Source organism: Protomyctophum bolini, assembly GCF_963924005.1.
Source record: "Protomyctophum bolini genome assembly, chromosome: 2".
In the NCBI taxonomy this organism is placed as follows: Eukaryota; Metazoa; Chordata; class Actinopteri; order Myctophiformes; family Myctophidae; genus Protomyctophum; species Protomyctophum bolini.
Genome location: NC_137863.1, coordinates 31,358,759 through 31,372,977, shown reverse-complemented (window position 1 = coordinate 31,372,977; position 14,219 = coordinate 31,358,759). Strand labels below are relative to the sequence as shown.

The following is a 14,219-nucleotide window of genomic DNA, read 5'->3' as shown; positions in this document are numbered from 1 at the left end:
CACAAGCAGCACAGCAGTTGGCTAATGGGCTCTATATGCACACGCGGCCATTTTGGAAAGAACTTGGGGCCCCTTCCCTACTTCCTTCACAGGTGTTACCGATGATGCTAATGAAGGCTACTGTTCCATTCTGGTCAAACAGAGTCAGGGTGCTGCTATAGAGGGTATTCGCGTGACATCATCGTACCTGGAAGTTATGCGGGAACGCCCACTGAGTGGCAAAAAACTACTTTCTGGCCTTGACAGCCCATTCATCCAATCAGAAAAGTCCTGTCTGATTGCATTAAGCAATGTTAAACTCACCAACATTGCAGCTGTACGAAAAGCTTGAATTATCCTCTTTCTATCTGCAGTTTTCGTTTCATAAAAATCCACCATAGAAACGCTATGAGCTACTTTCTGTCAAGAAATGCCCTGCATTTGATTATTTTTCGCATCCCTTCAGGCGATGGGACGGTAGCTAGGGGCGGTAGCTATGCTATACGCAGGACGCATGGAGTGTGTTTGTGTACAAGTCAGATAGTCGGCCAGCTGTACCAGTTTACTGCTATGTGGCTTATTTCTACCCTATAATGTTTTCAGATACATATTTTGGAAACCGAGTAATACACTGTCTGGATGTTATCTTGAATGGGAATAAAAACAGAAGATTTCTGTAATCAGTAGCAGCTGTGTTGTACAGTGTTGGACGGACGCGCAGATCAAACGGATGAGCTTCATTTTTATTGGCTTTTATCAAAATATTTCACTACGCCTTTAATTAGTATCATTGCCAACACCTGTGAAGGAAGTAAGGAAGTGGCCCCGGAAGTAGGAAGAGTTATTCTGTGTGCATATAGCCCATTAACTGACCCATCAGTCACTCGACGGTCAACTCTAATTGGAGGAGACCACCATGTCCAGTTCCTTGACCGCCTCCTGGCTGGAGGTGATGAGGCCACAGCTGGCCGAGAGGGGGCCGTCAGAGAAGTGACCGGCCCCGGCGGCCGACCGGGGCACTGGGGCGGGCGAGGCTGGAGCCTGGGCCAGGCCGGGCTTTTTGGGGGGAATGGGCGGAGGGTTGCCCCTGTCCGCCCTGGGGATGGTGGGCGACCGAACGCCCTGAGGGGGGAGAACGGACGCGGACGCCCTGCCGACCACCGGAGACAAGGGCGCTGCCAGGCTGCGGTAGTCTGTGCCAAAGGGAGAGTTGTTGGGCGGCGTGGTGGTGGTGGCGGCGGTGGGGAGCTTGGCCACGGCGCTCTGCTGCACCGTGGTGAAGCGAGACAGGACCTGGGTGACGGTGCTGCGGGCCAGCTGCTTCACCGGGCTGGCCTCCGCTGGCGGCGAGGGGCTGGGGGGCGAGGGGGAGGGGGACTGGGCAGATGATGATGATGATGATGACGCAGGCTGGCTGGCCTGCAGGGGCTGAGGCTCGCCGGGGTCCGCCCCCGCCGCTGTGCCCTGGAACTTGTGCCGAGCGGCGTGGAAGCGCTGGTTGATGCCCGCCTGGTAGGAGGACTGGTAGCCTCCGGGGAGGAGGGCGGGGCTGCCGGGGCTGACGGGAGAGGAGGCGCAGTGGGGGGAGGAGGAGGGGGTCAGAGAGGAGGTGTCCGTACCACCGGGGGAGAGCGAGGAGGTCTTGGTGTGGAGGACAGGAGTGTTCTCCGCACGCGGCGGGTTCTCCGGGAGGACGCTAGTTATATCGACGTCAGCGCGGTGGTGGCCGTTGGTCTCCGTCGCGGGACAGTGGTGATGACCGTTCACACCGCCGGGCAGGAGGCTTCCCTCCTCCTCCTCCATGTCCTCCACTTGAACGCCGTCTGTTCTGGTCTTGGCCAGCGGGACTCTCCTGGTCAGCTCCTCCTTCCTCCCTGCTGCCTCCTCCGCTGTCGCCTTCTGCTCCTCCAGCCTCACCGCTCCTCTTCCTCCTCCCCTCTCGGTATTGGCCGCCTCCAGCGTTCTCCTCAGCTCCTCTACCTGGTCGGGGGGAGAGGAGACGACACCTACGGTTAGGTTAGTGACCTCCATAGATCACCTTTTCTGTTGTCCCGAATACAGAAAAGGTCATCTAAATCTAATAATCTCCAACAGAGTGAATCCAGAGTGACTCCAACATGAAGACTCCAACAGAGTCTTCATCAGGGCAAGTATGATGATACATCAAGACTGTCAAAACATGTTGGATATCTATTTTTATCCACCCTGTCCTCATTTTTAACCTTTTGAGTGCTCAGGTCGCCGCCTTTTCTGTAATATCTATGTTGGTACCATTAGGAGATGCAACGGGCAAACGTTAATCAAAAATAACAATAGTTTTACGTTCTCTATTTGTGTAGACTTCTTGTAATGCAGATGTAGAAGCAGAAAACAATGATTTAACTCTTGAGAGTGTACAATGAAACCAAGTGGACCCTTACAGGTCAATTTTGGTTTCATTTTACGCTCTCAAGAGTTCAAAATTTGGTTACCAACTCTCCATCATTTTTTGCTGGGGACCACCTGGAACCCCCTCAGGGACAACTGGTGGTCCCCGGAACACTGGTCTAAGGCACACAGGCGCTTTGGTTAATGATATAAACCGACTGGTGACACTCCAGTGCTGCTGTCAACACCTTAACGACATATTCACACCTGCTGCTGAAGCTGGCAGCAGTGAGCCTCCTCCTTCTTTAGCCGCGAGCGGAGCTGCTCCCGCTCCGTGTCGAACTCGGCCAGCGTCTCCTCCACCCTGGCCTCCATCCGCAGGGCTCTCCTCCTCTCCTCCTCCAGCTCCCTGTGCACGGCCTGGGACGCCTCCTTCTCCTGGTAGCAAAACCTCCTTGAGTTCAGTTATCCCTTTTCGACCTGTCAGGACCTGAGGACCTGACAGTTTTCTGAAAAACCCCATGTTTCTATGGCAGTGGATCTCAAACTATTCCATGTCAAGGGACCCCTAGAATTATCTGTATTTGGCCGCCGACCCCCATCTCAAAATATGTAGTTCCAGGGTCCCCCCAGAAGCAAAGATTTGAGGTTTGACGTTCACTCTGAAAGAATATATATTCAAAGAGTTTTCACGAGTATTCACAATTTTTCAAAAATAGCAGACTTACAAGTTCATAGTGCGGCACTCGGTCCCGCACTATGAGCTTGTACATCTGCTATTTTACAACAGCTAAAGCATATATGCTTAAAACACAAAGGGGTTCCCGCCCAAAAATATAGGCCTGGGACGCCTCCTTCTCCTGGAAGCAAAACCACATGGAGTTCAGTTACCAGAAAGAATACACAGGGTTCAGAAATCAGTGGTGCTCAAACCATTTCATGTCAACGACCGATATTTTGTTCCAGGGACCGCCAGAAGATTTAAGTAAAAAATGTTTTTTACAAGATTTGTATACCTGCAATGTTTGAATTATATAACAGTAAACTAGCTGAAAAAATAAATAAAAATCAATGACAGATGTAGTCACTACGATTTTAGAAGCCATTTTTCTTTCAGCTCTAAATGGCTTTAATAAATCAAACCATAATACCAACCTTGTCGAGCTTCCGGTTGAGCTCGGCCACGCGCTGCCCCTCGTCCAGAGCCCTGGAGCTGGCCCACTTGCACTCCTTGGCCAGGGCACAGGACAGCTGCTTGTGCTGCGCCCGCTCCTCCTCCAGCTGCTCCGACGCTCTCCGCTGCTCCTTCTCCAGGCGCCGGACCTGGCTCCTCTCAAAGTCCAGCTGCAGAGAGACATGACATGGTGTATAATGGACCTGGCTCCTCTCAAAGTCCAGCTGCAGAGAGACATGACATGGTGTATATATAATGGACCTGGCTCCTCTCAAAGTCCAGCTGCAGAGAGACATGACATGGTGTATAATGGACCTGGCTCCTCTCAAAGTCCAGCTGCAGAGAGACATGACATGGTGTATAATGGACCTGGCTCCTCTCAAAGTCCAGCTGCAGAGAGACATGACATGGTGTATAATGGACCTGGCTCCTCTCAAAGTCCAGCTGCAGAGAGACATGACATGGTGTAATGCAGCGGCGTTCAACGCCCTTTTTCCTTTCTAATAACCCACAGTTATTATCAGGCGTCTGTCTGACCCCCGTCTGATTGGTTTTTTCTTTAACCCATTTAGGCGTCAAAATAAAGACATTAAAACTCTTCTAAATCCTGACTGTTTTCTGAAATTCCTATGTTTCTATATCAGTGGTGCTCAATATTTCATGTCAAGGACCCCAAAAATGATATGAAAATGGCCGCCGACCCCCCCATCTGAAAATATCTTGCTCCAGGGACCCCCCCAGAAGCAAATATTTGAGTTAAAAATGTTCGCTCTGAAAGAATATATATTCCAAATTTGCGACACATTTTCACGATTTAAAAAAATAGTAGATCTACAAGCTCACCGAGTGCAAGCTCACTGAGTGCAGCCCTACGAGCTTGTAGATTAACTATGGTTGCAGGAGAAAGGAAGTAGTAATAACACGGCTAAAGTTGGGACATAGTGCGTTAAACAAAACACTGAAGGTGATGGGCAAACATCCTACAGGCCTATGTGAACACTGTCAGGAGGAGGAGTCGGTGGAGCATGCCATTATGGACTGTAGACAGTATCAGAGAGAAAGAGAGAGTATGGTGGAAGAGCTGAGAGGGTGGGGAGTTGAATAAATCACTTTTAATAAGATAATTGGTGCAGCAGAAGATAATACGGGGAGAGGCACGGTGATCAGGTTTATTAAAGAAACTGGGTTATGGGATAGACTGTAAGTAAGCAAGAGTAACAGAAGGGGGCGGTAATGCAACTTTTTGGATGCCAACCGCCATAAAACCCCATGAAGAAGAAGAAAAAGAAGAGGAAGTCTGTTTCAGTTGGAGCCAAGCTGCCATGACAGTCCCCATTGTTTTGGCATCCATTGCTAGGTATGCCCATGTGTTTTAAACAATGTACACACTTTGGATGCACGTTAAACATGGAACCTCCACAGCATTAGGTGAGTAGTAAAGTTCATTGTATGAGACTCATGCTGGCTCACACTGGTACAATCATCAATAACAACAGCTGTCCCCCCAAAAAATATTAACAGGTAGACTACAGTACTGTTACTGTCACTGCCTGCAAGAATGTGATGTTATTACTTGAAGTTCACTTTAGCCTGCTTATATGCATACTTGTACTTGGAACTGCTTGGCCGCCGTGCCAATTCTTAATACACGTGTTGGTTCATTCATTGAAGTGGGTCCGCTATGCACTGTGGACACTTAAATGTTTTTTGGAATGAAATGGAATTTGTGTGAGAGAAAAATGCAGGAGCTGAGGCTTGTAAGACCCTCAGTTGTGTTTGTTTTAAAGCGATGTAACACTCATCATGTTGTAGGCCTACAGTGGGTGTGTGTGTGTGTGTGTGTGTGAGGGGGGGGGGGGGGCAACTCAATACCCCATGGTATGGAGTTGTTCCGCCAGTGATAGTGGTTTTGTTGAGTCAATTGCGACAGTACGTCAATTTACGTCAATTTACCAAGAAAAGTGCTGTATGAATTGGATGTTATTATTATTATTATTATTACTAGAGCGGTGCCCGTTGGAGCCTCTACAGCGGTGCCCGTTGGGCACTGGCCTACTTGGAACGATGCAAGTTGGAAATCCATGCCCCACCCAGATATTAAGTCTGTGTCCGTTTTATGCCCATATATGGAGTTCTTTGTCAGGAATGCCAAAAATATGGCGTCTATGTAGACATCAGAATGATGTCAGAAAAGGCTCAGCTCCATATATGGACCCTCAGTGGGCAGGGGCCCGGTCCAGAGCCCGGGCAGAGGCCTTTTTGGGGCGCTTTTGGACAACCGTGGGTCCGACCGACTCGCCACCGGGCACTGCCCCCCCTGTGGTGGGGTGGAACAGGCGTGTCGAATTTGAAGTCGGTGGGGCGAACGGTTCTCGGGTTACGTGGATTACACACGTACAGACCTACGTACACAGCTGTTGTTGGAAATTCACCTAATCAGGCCTATAGGCTGGGGTTGCTATGGTGATCAATTGGCTCAACACTGGTCCAGGGACCACCAGTGGTCCTTGAGGGGGTTCCAGGTGGTCCTCATCCAAAAGATGGAGTTAGTAACCAAATGGACCCTTATTAACTCTAAAGAGTTACAATTATTGTTAATCATCTACATCAGGGGTTCCCAAACTTTTTTGGCTTAGGTACCCCTTGGGGGGAAGAATTCTTTATTTGTAGGGTTAGATTATTATTATTATTCTACCTGTTGATGTAAGCGCTCCCGCTCCTTCTCCAGGATGTAAGTGACGTCATCGCCCTCGGCCGTGTCCTCAGCATGCCTCCTCTTCTCCTCCTCCAGATCCAAAATTACCTGGTGCAGACACATGGGGGCGACAGAGGGCAGTGTTGAGTTTGACAGCAACATTTAGATTTTAGTTCTAGCCATATAGTCTCTTGAATATTTAGTTTGAGTCACATTTGAGTTTTTTACCTGGAATGTTTTAAGGTACGTTCAGACTTGAATAAATATATTCACCTCGGTTCGTCTCGTTTGTACCGCGCCAGGTCGCGCCGTGCACATTCGCACAATTCTCGTCTTTGCATTGACTTTGTATGTAATCGCACCGCTCTAGTTTTAGTCGACTAAATCTACAGTTGATTTGGTCGACTAAAATGTATTTTGGCGGGCCTTGTACTGTATTAATGACACTAGCTCACAACGCGTCGTGCTGTTGTGAGCTTGTGGATCGGCTATTACCGTCCTGCAAACATGTGTAAAATGGCTTGTGTCTTACTTAGACTGGATCTATTGTCCAACATTTTAGTCTAGTTTTAATTTTTTGATGAATTTGTTAATATATTGAGTCTTAATTTTGGTCATCATAGCTTAGTTTTTCAGTTAGTTTCCATGTCATCAGTGAAAAAAAGGTTGTTGATGAAATTTTTCAACACTGGCAGTACCAGTCTCACGTTACCAGACTGTTGACTCTCGCAATTTCCAAATGCTTCATCATACAGTCTGGACCAACGGAAGAGCTACTGTATCATGCGTAAGCGATAAAGCGGAAGTGGAGCCTCCTCCCCACTTCCGTTTCGTCTTACAGTCGCACAAATGTATTCTAATATAAATATAAATCATCTAAGCATATAGCTTGTTGCTTAGCAGAAAATAAAATATTTTTTAATATATTTCCGTGAACGGATATGGCAGCTTCCTTACTCAGCTCATGTCATGGGGGCTATAGTTCCAGACTATAGCATTCCTTACTCAGCTCATGTGGACTGTAGTTCCAGACTCTATATAGCATTCCTTACTCAGCTCATGGGGGCTATAGGTCCAGACTCTATATAGCATTCCTTACTCAGCTCATGGGGGCTATAGGTCCAGACTCTATATAGCATTCCTTACTCAGCTCATGGGGGCTATAGTTCCAGACTCTATATAGCATTCCTTACTCAGCTCATGGGGGCTATAGTTCCAGACTCTATATAGCATTCCTTACTCAGCTCATGGGGGCTATAGTTCCAGACTCTATATAGCATTCCTTACTCAGCTCATGGGGGCTATAGTTCCAGACTCTATATAGCATTCCTTACTCAGCTCATGGGGGCTGTAGTTCCAGACTCTATATAGCATTCCTTACTCAGCTCATGGGGGCTATAGTTCCAGACTCTATATAGCATTCCTTACTCAGCTCATGGGGCTATAGTTCCAGACTCTATAGCATTTGGAGATTGTGGAATAGTTGTCTGGCTACGCGATACTACTGGCAGAGGGACACGAATGGAATAATACATCTGTAATGACCCGATACAGACACATGGGGGTGATAGAGAGACACAAATGTAATAGTCACTCCCAGCAGCAGCACTGACTGGGTCTGTTTAGTATTATAGTTCAATTATGGTTTCTTTGAAGAAACATAATTACTGAGCGGTAAACAAAGATCGTGACAGCAATTTAGTTAAACAACCGTTTAAAGTTGAGCTAAAATGAATACTACGTCCCAAGAAGAAAAACACAAACAAAGTAACATGGTCCGAGTTCTTTGCATTCGGACTATTTTGCTTAATGCAGGATTAATACAATTTCATATCAGTTCCTCGAAATCAACTGGAAAATATTATTAGATATTATTATTAAAATTATAACATTATAAATGATATAATGTCATTCTTTTCATCATCCGGCTGCATAATTCAGCCTAAATAAAATAGAATTAGTTCAACAGTTAATTTATATTATATATTATTATGAGGACCAATTATATGAATATAGGTTGAAAAGTGGTGAAGTGGTCCAGTTTAAAGGAAGGTCTGAACTATGAAACAAGTATTATAGCACTTATAACGCACAGTCACAGTTACTGTCATTTCAACCTGACGTAAATAAACTATTTCTATAATCTACAAATGCAGCTAATCCTCTCTCACTCTCTCACACACACACACACACACACACACACACACACACACACACACACACACACACACACACACACACACACACACACACATATATTCCTCAGCCTAATAGGAAAGTCTGTGAAAGATTTCACGTAAATTGCACGCTGCGTTCATGATTTGAGGCTTTTTGTTTCCAAAGGGCCAATCCTGCAAACTTTGAAAGCCTATGTTAGCCAATTAGGATGGAATATGAAATATCGGATAGATCCATCTTGAACACATGACTATAGAGATAGTGTGTAACGATTTGTGTCAACTAATTTAGACCTGAAAACTGATTCTACAAAATAACATTTAAAAGACAAATGTCTTTTAAATCATGACTTTCTGATAAACCTATGTTTCGATGTCAGTGGTGCTCAACCTTTTTCATGTCAAGGACCCCCAGAATTATCTGTATTTGGCCGCCGATCCCCATCTGAAAATATGTTGTTCCAGGGGACCCCCCAGAAGCAAAGACTTGAGGTATAAAACGTTGATATCCGCCACATATGCGCCATATTTTCACGATTTTCCAAAAAATAGCACTTAAATCCCTTTATTTTAGAATGTTTTGTAGTAATAGTAGGCTACAACTGCTACAACATAAACATTGAAGAGACTTTAGTTGTTACTGTACAATACTTTAAAACAGTTGTCATGTTGCACACATGCTTAAAATAGCTCTAATTTGCGCCGCCCTCGTTGAAAACAATGTATTTCCAACTCCAGCTCGTCTCAGTTCAGGCTGCATGAACAGTGCTCGAGTGCTGGGTTTCTGCCCCCTCTATACCGTAACTCTTCTATTAGATGGCTCTGACCTTACCCTCCTGTGCCTGCCCCCTCTATACCGTAACTCTTCTATTAGATGGCTCTGACCTTACCCTCCTGTGCCTGCCTCCTCTATACCGTAACTCTTCTATTAGATGGCTCTGACCTTACCCTCCTGTGCCTGCCTCCTCTATACCGTAACTCTTCTATTAGATGGCTCTGACCTTACCCTCCTGTGCCTGCCTCCTCTATACCGTAACTCTTCTATTAGATGGCTCTGACCTTACCCTCCTGTGCCTGCCCCCTCTATACCGTAACTCTTCTATTAGATGGCTCTGACCTTACCCTCCTGTGCCTGCCTCCTCTATACCGTAACTCTTCTATTAGATGGCTCTGACCTTACCCTCCTGTGCCTGCCCCCTCTATACCGTAACTCTTCTATTAGATGGCTCTGACCTTACCCTCCTGTGCCTGCCTCCTCTATACCGTAACTCTTCTATTAGATGGCTCTGACCTTACCCTCCTGTGCCTGCCCCCTCTATACCGTAACTCTTCTATTAGATGGCTCTGACCTTACCCTCCTGTGCCTGCCCCCTCTATACCGTAACTCTTCTATTAGATGGCTCTGACCTTACCCTCCTGTGCCTGCCCCCTCTATACCGTAACTCTTCTATTAGATGGCTCTGACCTTACCCTCCTGTGCCTGCCCCCTCTATACCGTAACTCTTCTATTAGATGGCTCTGACCTTACCCTCCTGTGCCTGCTCTCGGCGGCGGCCAGCTGGGCCAGCATCTTGTCCTGCATCCTCCTGCAGTGGCTCACCACCAGCCTGAGGACCACCAGAGGGTTGGAGGAGGAGGAGGAGGTCTCCTTGCCGCTCGGACCCCCGCCGCCGCCGCCGCCGCTGCCCACCGCCTCGCCGTCCCTCTGCAGCGCCAGGAAGGGGTCGCTGAGGTCGTAGCGTCCGTAGCGCTCCTGCACGTACACGTCTTTGCGTTGAGCCTACGTGATGGGGAGGGGAGGGGAGGGGGAGACGACATCACGGACAGTTTTTATTACAGTCACCAGTAGTTTTAGCCCGTCGGTTACCGGCCTACTTGAGAAGGATGCAACTTGGGAACCTAATAATACCCGTGGTCAACTTGTCATAGCACCTTGTCTGTGACGCCCTTTCCACCGGTTGGTTCCCAATGGGAACCGGTTCAGTTCTTTTTGGTTTTTAGTCCATGAGCCAGAGCTCCAAAATTGTTGGGACAAACTAGACCTATATTAAATTGTTTATAGGATCAATACACGTATTGTTTTGCTTCCTGGCTGCCTTAAAGAGTGCCACAAGAGTGCCACAATTTTTGTATTTTTCCAGTTTTTCATGTGTCTATGAGGTGACAGTACTTTATTAGACACCCTGGAGTCGTTTTTATGTGCAATGGTGTATTAACTTTGTATTTAGGGTTTCTTCCTGTATGCTGAACCCTTGACAGTCAAACGGGCCAATGAAATAAACAGTAATATAGTGACATCACACTATCAGCCCCTCCCCTAAGCCCTCCCCCTTTATCATTCAACTACAGCTGTGGGTGCGGCTTCAGTTCAGGTGGATCACCACCCACCAGGCAAACCAGGCATACTTAATGAACTGGTGGGCGTGTCCACATAAAAACAACATTTTAACAAATACTGTACACTTTTTTGAAAACATTATACCTCCTTATATAACAATAAGACCTGACGATCATGTTTTAGGGTGGAAAAATATCACAGCACTCCATCTTTAAACTGTTGAACTGCGTCTGTCTCAGCTGATAACTATCATGCCAAGTCGTCATGTTCTCTGCTCCTTCAGGCTGCTGTCAACACCCCCCTCCCGTCAGCCTCACCCTCATCTAAACAGGAAATCACACAGTACCAGAGCTCCATAACGCAATATAAAGTCAGCACCGTGGGGGAGAGGGGGAGGAAAAGGTAAACAGAGACTAAGAAAAGAAAGAACGAATGGACTTTAAAAATAGGAAGTTGGCAAGAAGGACTGCAGTCAACACACACAGCGTGGAATGTAAAGTGGAAAAGGTTGCTGGCAGATGGAAGAAGCAGCAGATGGGTGTCTGGCGGCTCAGCTGCCGCAGGGGGTTCTGGTTCTGGTGCCAAAACACAGACCTCTGTTCTCTGTTAGAACACAATGGAGGGCTAATGGCAGCACGTCCGGCACGGGGGGGTTCATACGTTGACAGACACTAATTAGCCCCATGGACCCCCATTTAAATAGCGCCTTTATCCAAGGCGCTTTACATAGATTGTGCGTTGCATTCACCCATTCATTCATACACCGATGGCGGCGGAAACCATGCAAGGCACCAACCTGCACATCAGGAGCAATTATAGGGTTCAGTGTCTTGCTCAAGAACACTTCGACACTAACTCTGGGGGAGCCCGGGATCGAACTGGGAACCTTTCGGTTACCATACAGCCACTCCACCCCTGAGCCACCAATGTTGTCCAGGATGCAGATACTGTATATATGGACACAGCATTATATTTGGTAACTCTTTTCAACTTCTTCCTACACCTCTTTGGAGCTATTGTCCCTCTCCTTGTACTGGAACCTCTCTCGTAGTGTTGATTTTGGCAGAGATGAGAATGTATTTTGGCGGTCCTTGATGCCGTTGTAATGGCTGATTTTACACTTGCTGAAATAGCAGATCTACAAGCTCACTGGCTGTCGGGATCAGGAGTGGGACCCGCCACACTGCCAGACTCGGGCAGTGTGGCCAAACACCAAAGATGCATTCAACTCGAAATGATGCAAGGGGGAGGGATGACGACGACTGAGAGTAAATTGACCTTGAATGACACTACATACTGAACAGGAACCCACTCATTCATATTAGACTTAATTTGAATGAATGGATCAAAACTGAATCCCATTTCTCGATCTCCTTCAAACCGCCATCAGCAGCTTTAATGAATGGCCATTCATTCAATCATACATATTGTAGCAATCATGATTACATGATGACTCAATTCTATGACGGATCAGTGGTTTTCTGAATGTCAGCCGAGTGCAAGAGTTCATCTGTCTCAATAACCACATGATGAACCCCTAGTATGGAGTCCCTTTTTTCTGGGCCGTGTCAAAATATGCGAGAATTCTGCAAAATAAGTAGTTCAGGGCGGCGTGGCTTATTGTCGGTATCAGCCGGTAACACACAGGGAGTCTGACGCTCTGTCCCGTTACAATACGCTTAGCCTCGGAAACCCAGACGTTTTTATTTCCAGGGAGGAAAAAAAAGTCTGGGTCCGAGTCCACTTCAATGCGGCATACAGTGCCAACGTCGATCACTCTCTGCTGATTTCTGATCGTCTGCACCTTTGTTAAATTGACATACACACATAATTAGTCTCATGTCACGCAGCTGCGTCTAGATTCTCCCGGCGGATCCTGCTGGGAGCTGCCTATGCCATAGAAAGCATAGGTGGACCCCAGGCTACAATGCGCTTGACCCCTGGGAGATGTATTGCTGAGGTGGAGTGCCACACCTACCGCCAGCTCCCAGTACTCGCTGCACGCAAAAGCACTGACTGAGCTAAAACATACGTTTTATGAAAAAGGTTATATTGCTATTATATCAAAATAATTCATGTCAAAGGACCCCCAACATTATATGTAATTGGCCGCCGAACCCCATCTTAAAATATGCTGTTCCAGGGACCCCCCCAGAAGCAAAGAGTTGACTTGACTTAAAAAATGTCCGCTTAAAAAAAAAAGATCTATTCAAAGATTTGCACGCATTTTGCAGCGTGTCGCGGATTCGACTCCCGATCCCGATGACCTTTTAATTGCTCCGTGTTTCTACTCCACAGAAAAAGCCCCCCAAAATATCTTTAAAAAAAAAAGAGTGGTTACAAGCTCTGAACTGAAGCCCTGCTCTGGATGTAAGCCATGCACGGCACGGCAGAGATCAGGATCAACAGGATGCTGGGATGAAGACAGACAGCAAGAAGGAAAGGCAGAAGTTCTCAAGAGAATAAAGAAATGCCTCCCAAAAATGGGCACAGCGTGTAGCCTGACCTAAACCAGTCAGTCAGCACCTCTACTGGAATGACTATATATTACTGATGACGAGACCATAGCAATCATCATTAGAAAAGAAAGAAGAAAAACAGGAAACCTTATCCGCTGTCTGGATTAAGTTAAACCACGAAAACGTAACATGTTAAAGAGACCTCTCTGTCTCTGCAGTTGTAAGACTTAATTATCAATGTCTTGAACGTGGATGATAAATGGTAAAATGGCGCACGCACGCACGCACACACGCACGCACGCACACGGGACAAAGGGAGGCTGTTTACCCTGCCACAGCTCCATCATCCTCCAGTGGTGGAGGAGGAGGAGGAGGAGGAGGAGGAAGGTGGAGGGAGTGAGAAGAGAGAGATGACAGGAAGCACATTCCTGACGTGACTAATGTTTAACAGCCAGCCTCACTCCCATACATGTACACACCGTGACATGCAGCCGCACTGGAAAGTATTATCTGGAGTACATTTACTCAAGTACAATTTTGACATATTTGTACTTTACTTCTCCAATACTTTTACTTCCACCACTACATCTCGGATCCAAATACTTTTTACTCCACTACATTTATTTGAAAGCTTTTGTTTACTCGTTACTTTTTCTTTTTTTCTTCTTTTTTTTTTTACTTTGTAGAATTTTGATTATTTTTGATTATTATTACAAGATATCTAGATTAATCACATCAGCCCTATATCCATTTAATAATTAGCCAATCTACAGGCTCACAATGCGTCGCTAATATACTGTATCTAGGTTCACTGTAGGTTCATCCTTGGTAATTCACACAACAGACAAATCCAATTGTCCCACTAGGAAGCATTCCCGTATAGGTGTGTAGTAAAATGAGTCACACGGTGATTCAATTTCCACGGGCCAGTTGGCGTCATTAGCGAGCAACAGTGATGACTCCCTGAATGGTGGCCACTGTTCCAACTCTCTTCAAAGTTGACCAGAGGTTCAGCTTTTTTTGGACCCAT

At 46.6% G+C, this 14,219-nt stretch overlaps 1 protein-coding gene across 4 annotated transcripts in view; it reads right to left on the bottom strand.

Annotated features, from left to right (window-relative positions):
• Window positions 1–863: 863 nt before the first annotated feature.
• The window catches only part of cttnbp2nla (CTTNBP2 N-terminal like a), a 41,082-nt gene continuing 27,726 nt past the window's right edge, over window positions 864–14,219 (bottom strand). For 2 of the 4 annotated variants that reach the window (XM_080786088.1, XM_080786089.1), the window contains exons 3-7: window positions 9,921–10,172; window positions 6,216–6,323; window positions 3,502–3,744; window positions 2,614–2,784; window positions 864–1,959 (exon numbers count right to left, since the gene is read on the bottom strand). In XM_080786088.1, the coding sequence (XP_080642214.1) occupies window positions 877–1,959; window positions 2,614–2,784; window positions 3,502–3,744; window positions 6,216–6,323; window positions 9,921–10,172 (1,857 nt within the window). In that variant the 3' untranslated portion in view covers window positions 864–876. The remainder of the gene's footprint in view (window positions 1,960–2,613; window positions 2,785–3,501; window positions 3,745–6,215; window positions 6,324–9,920; window positions 10,173–14,219) is intronic. The other 2 variants (XM_080786090.1, XM_080786091.1) reach the window with 1 other exon arrangement.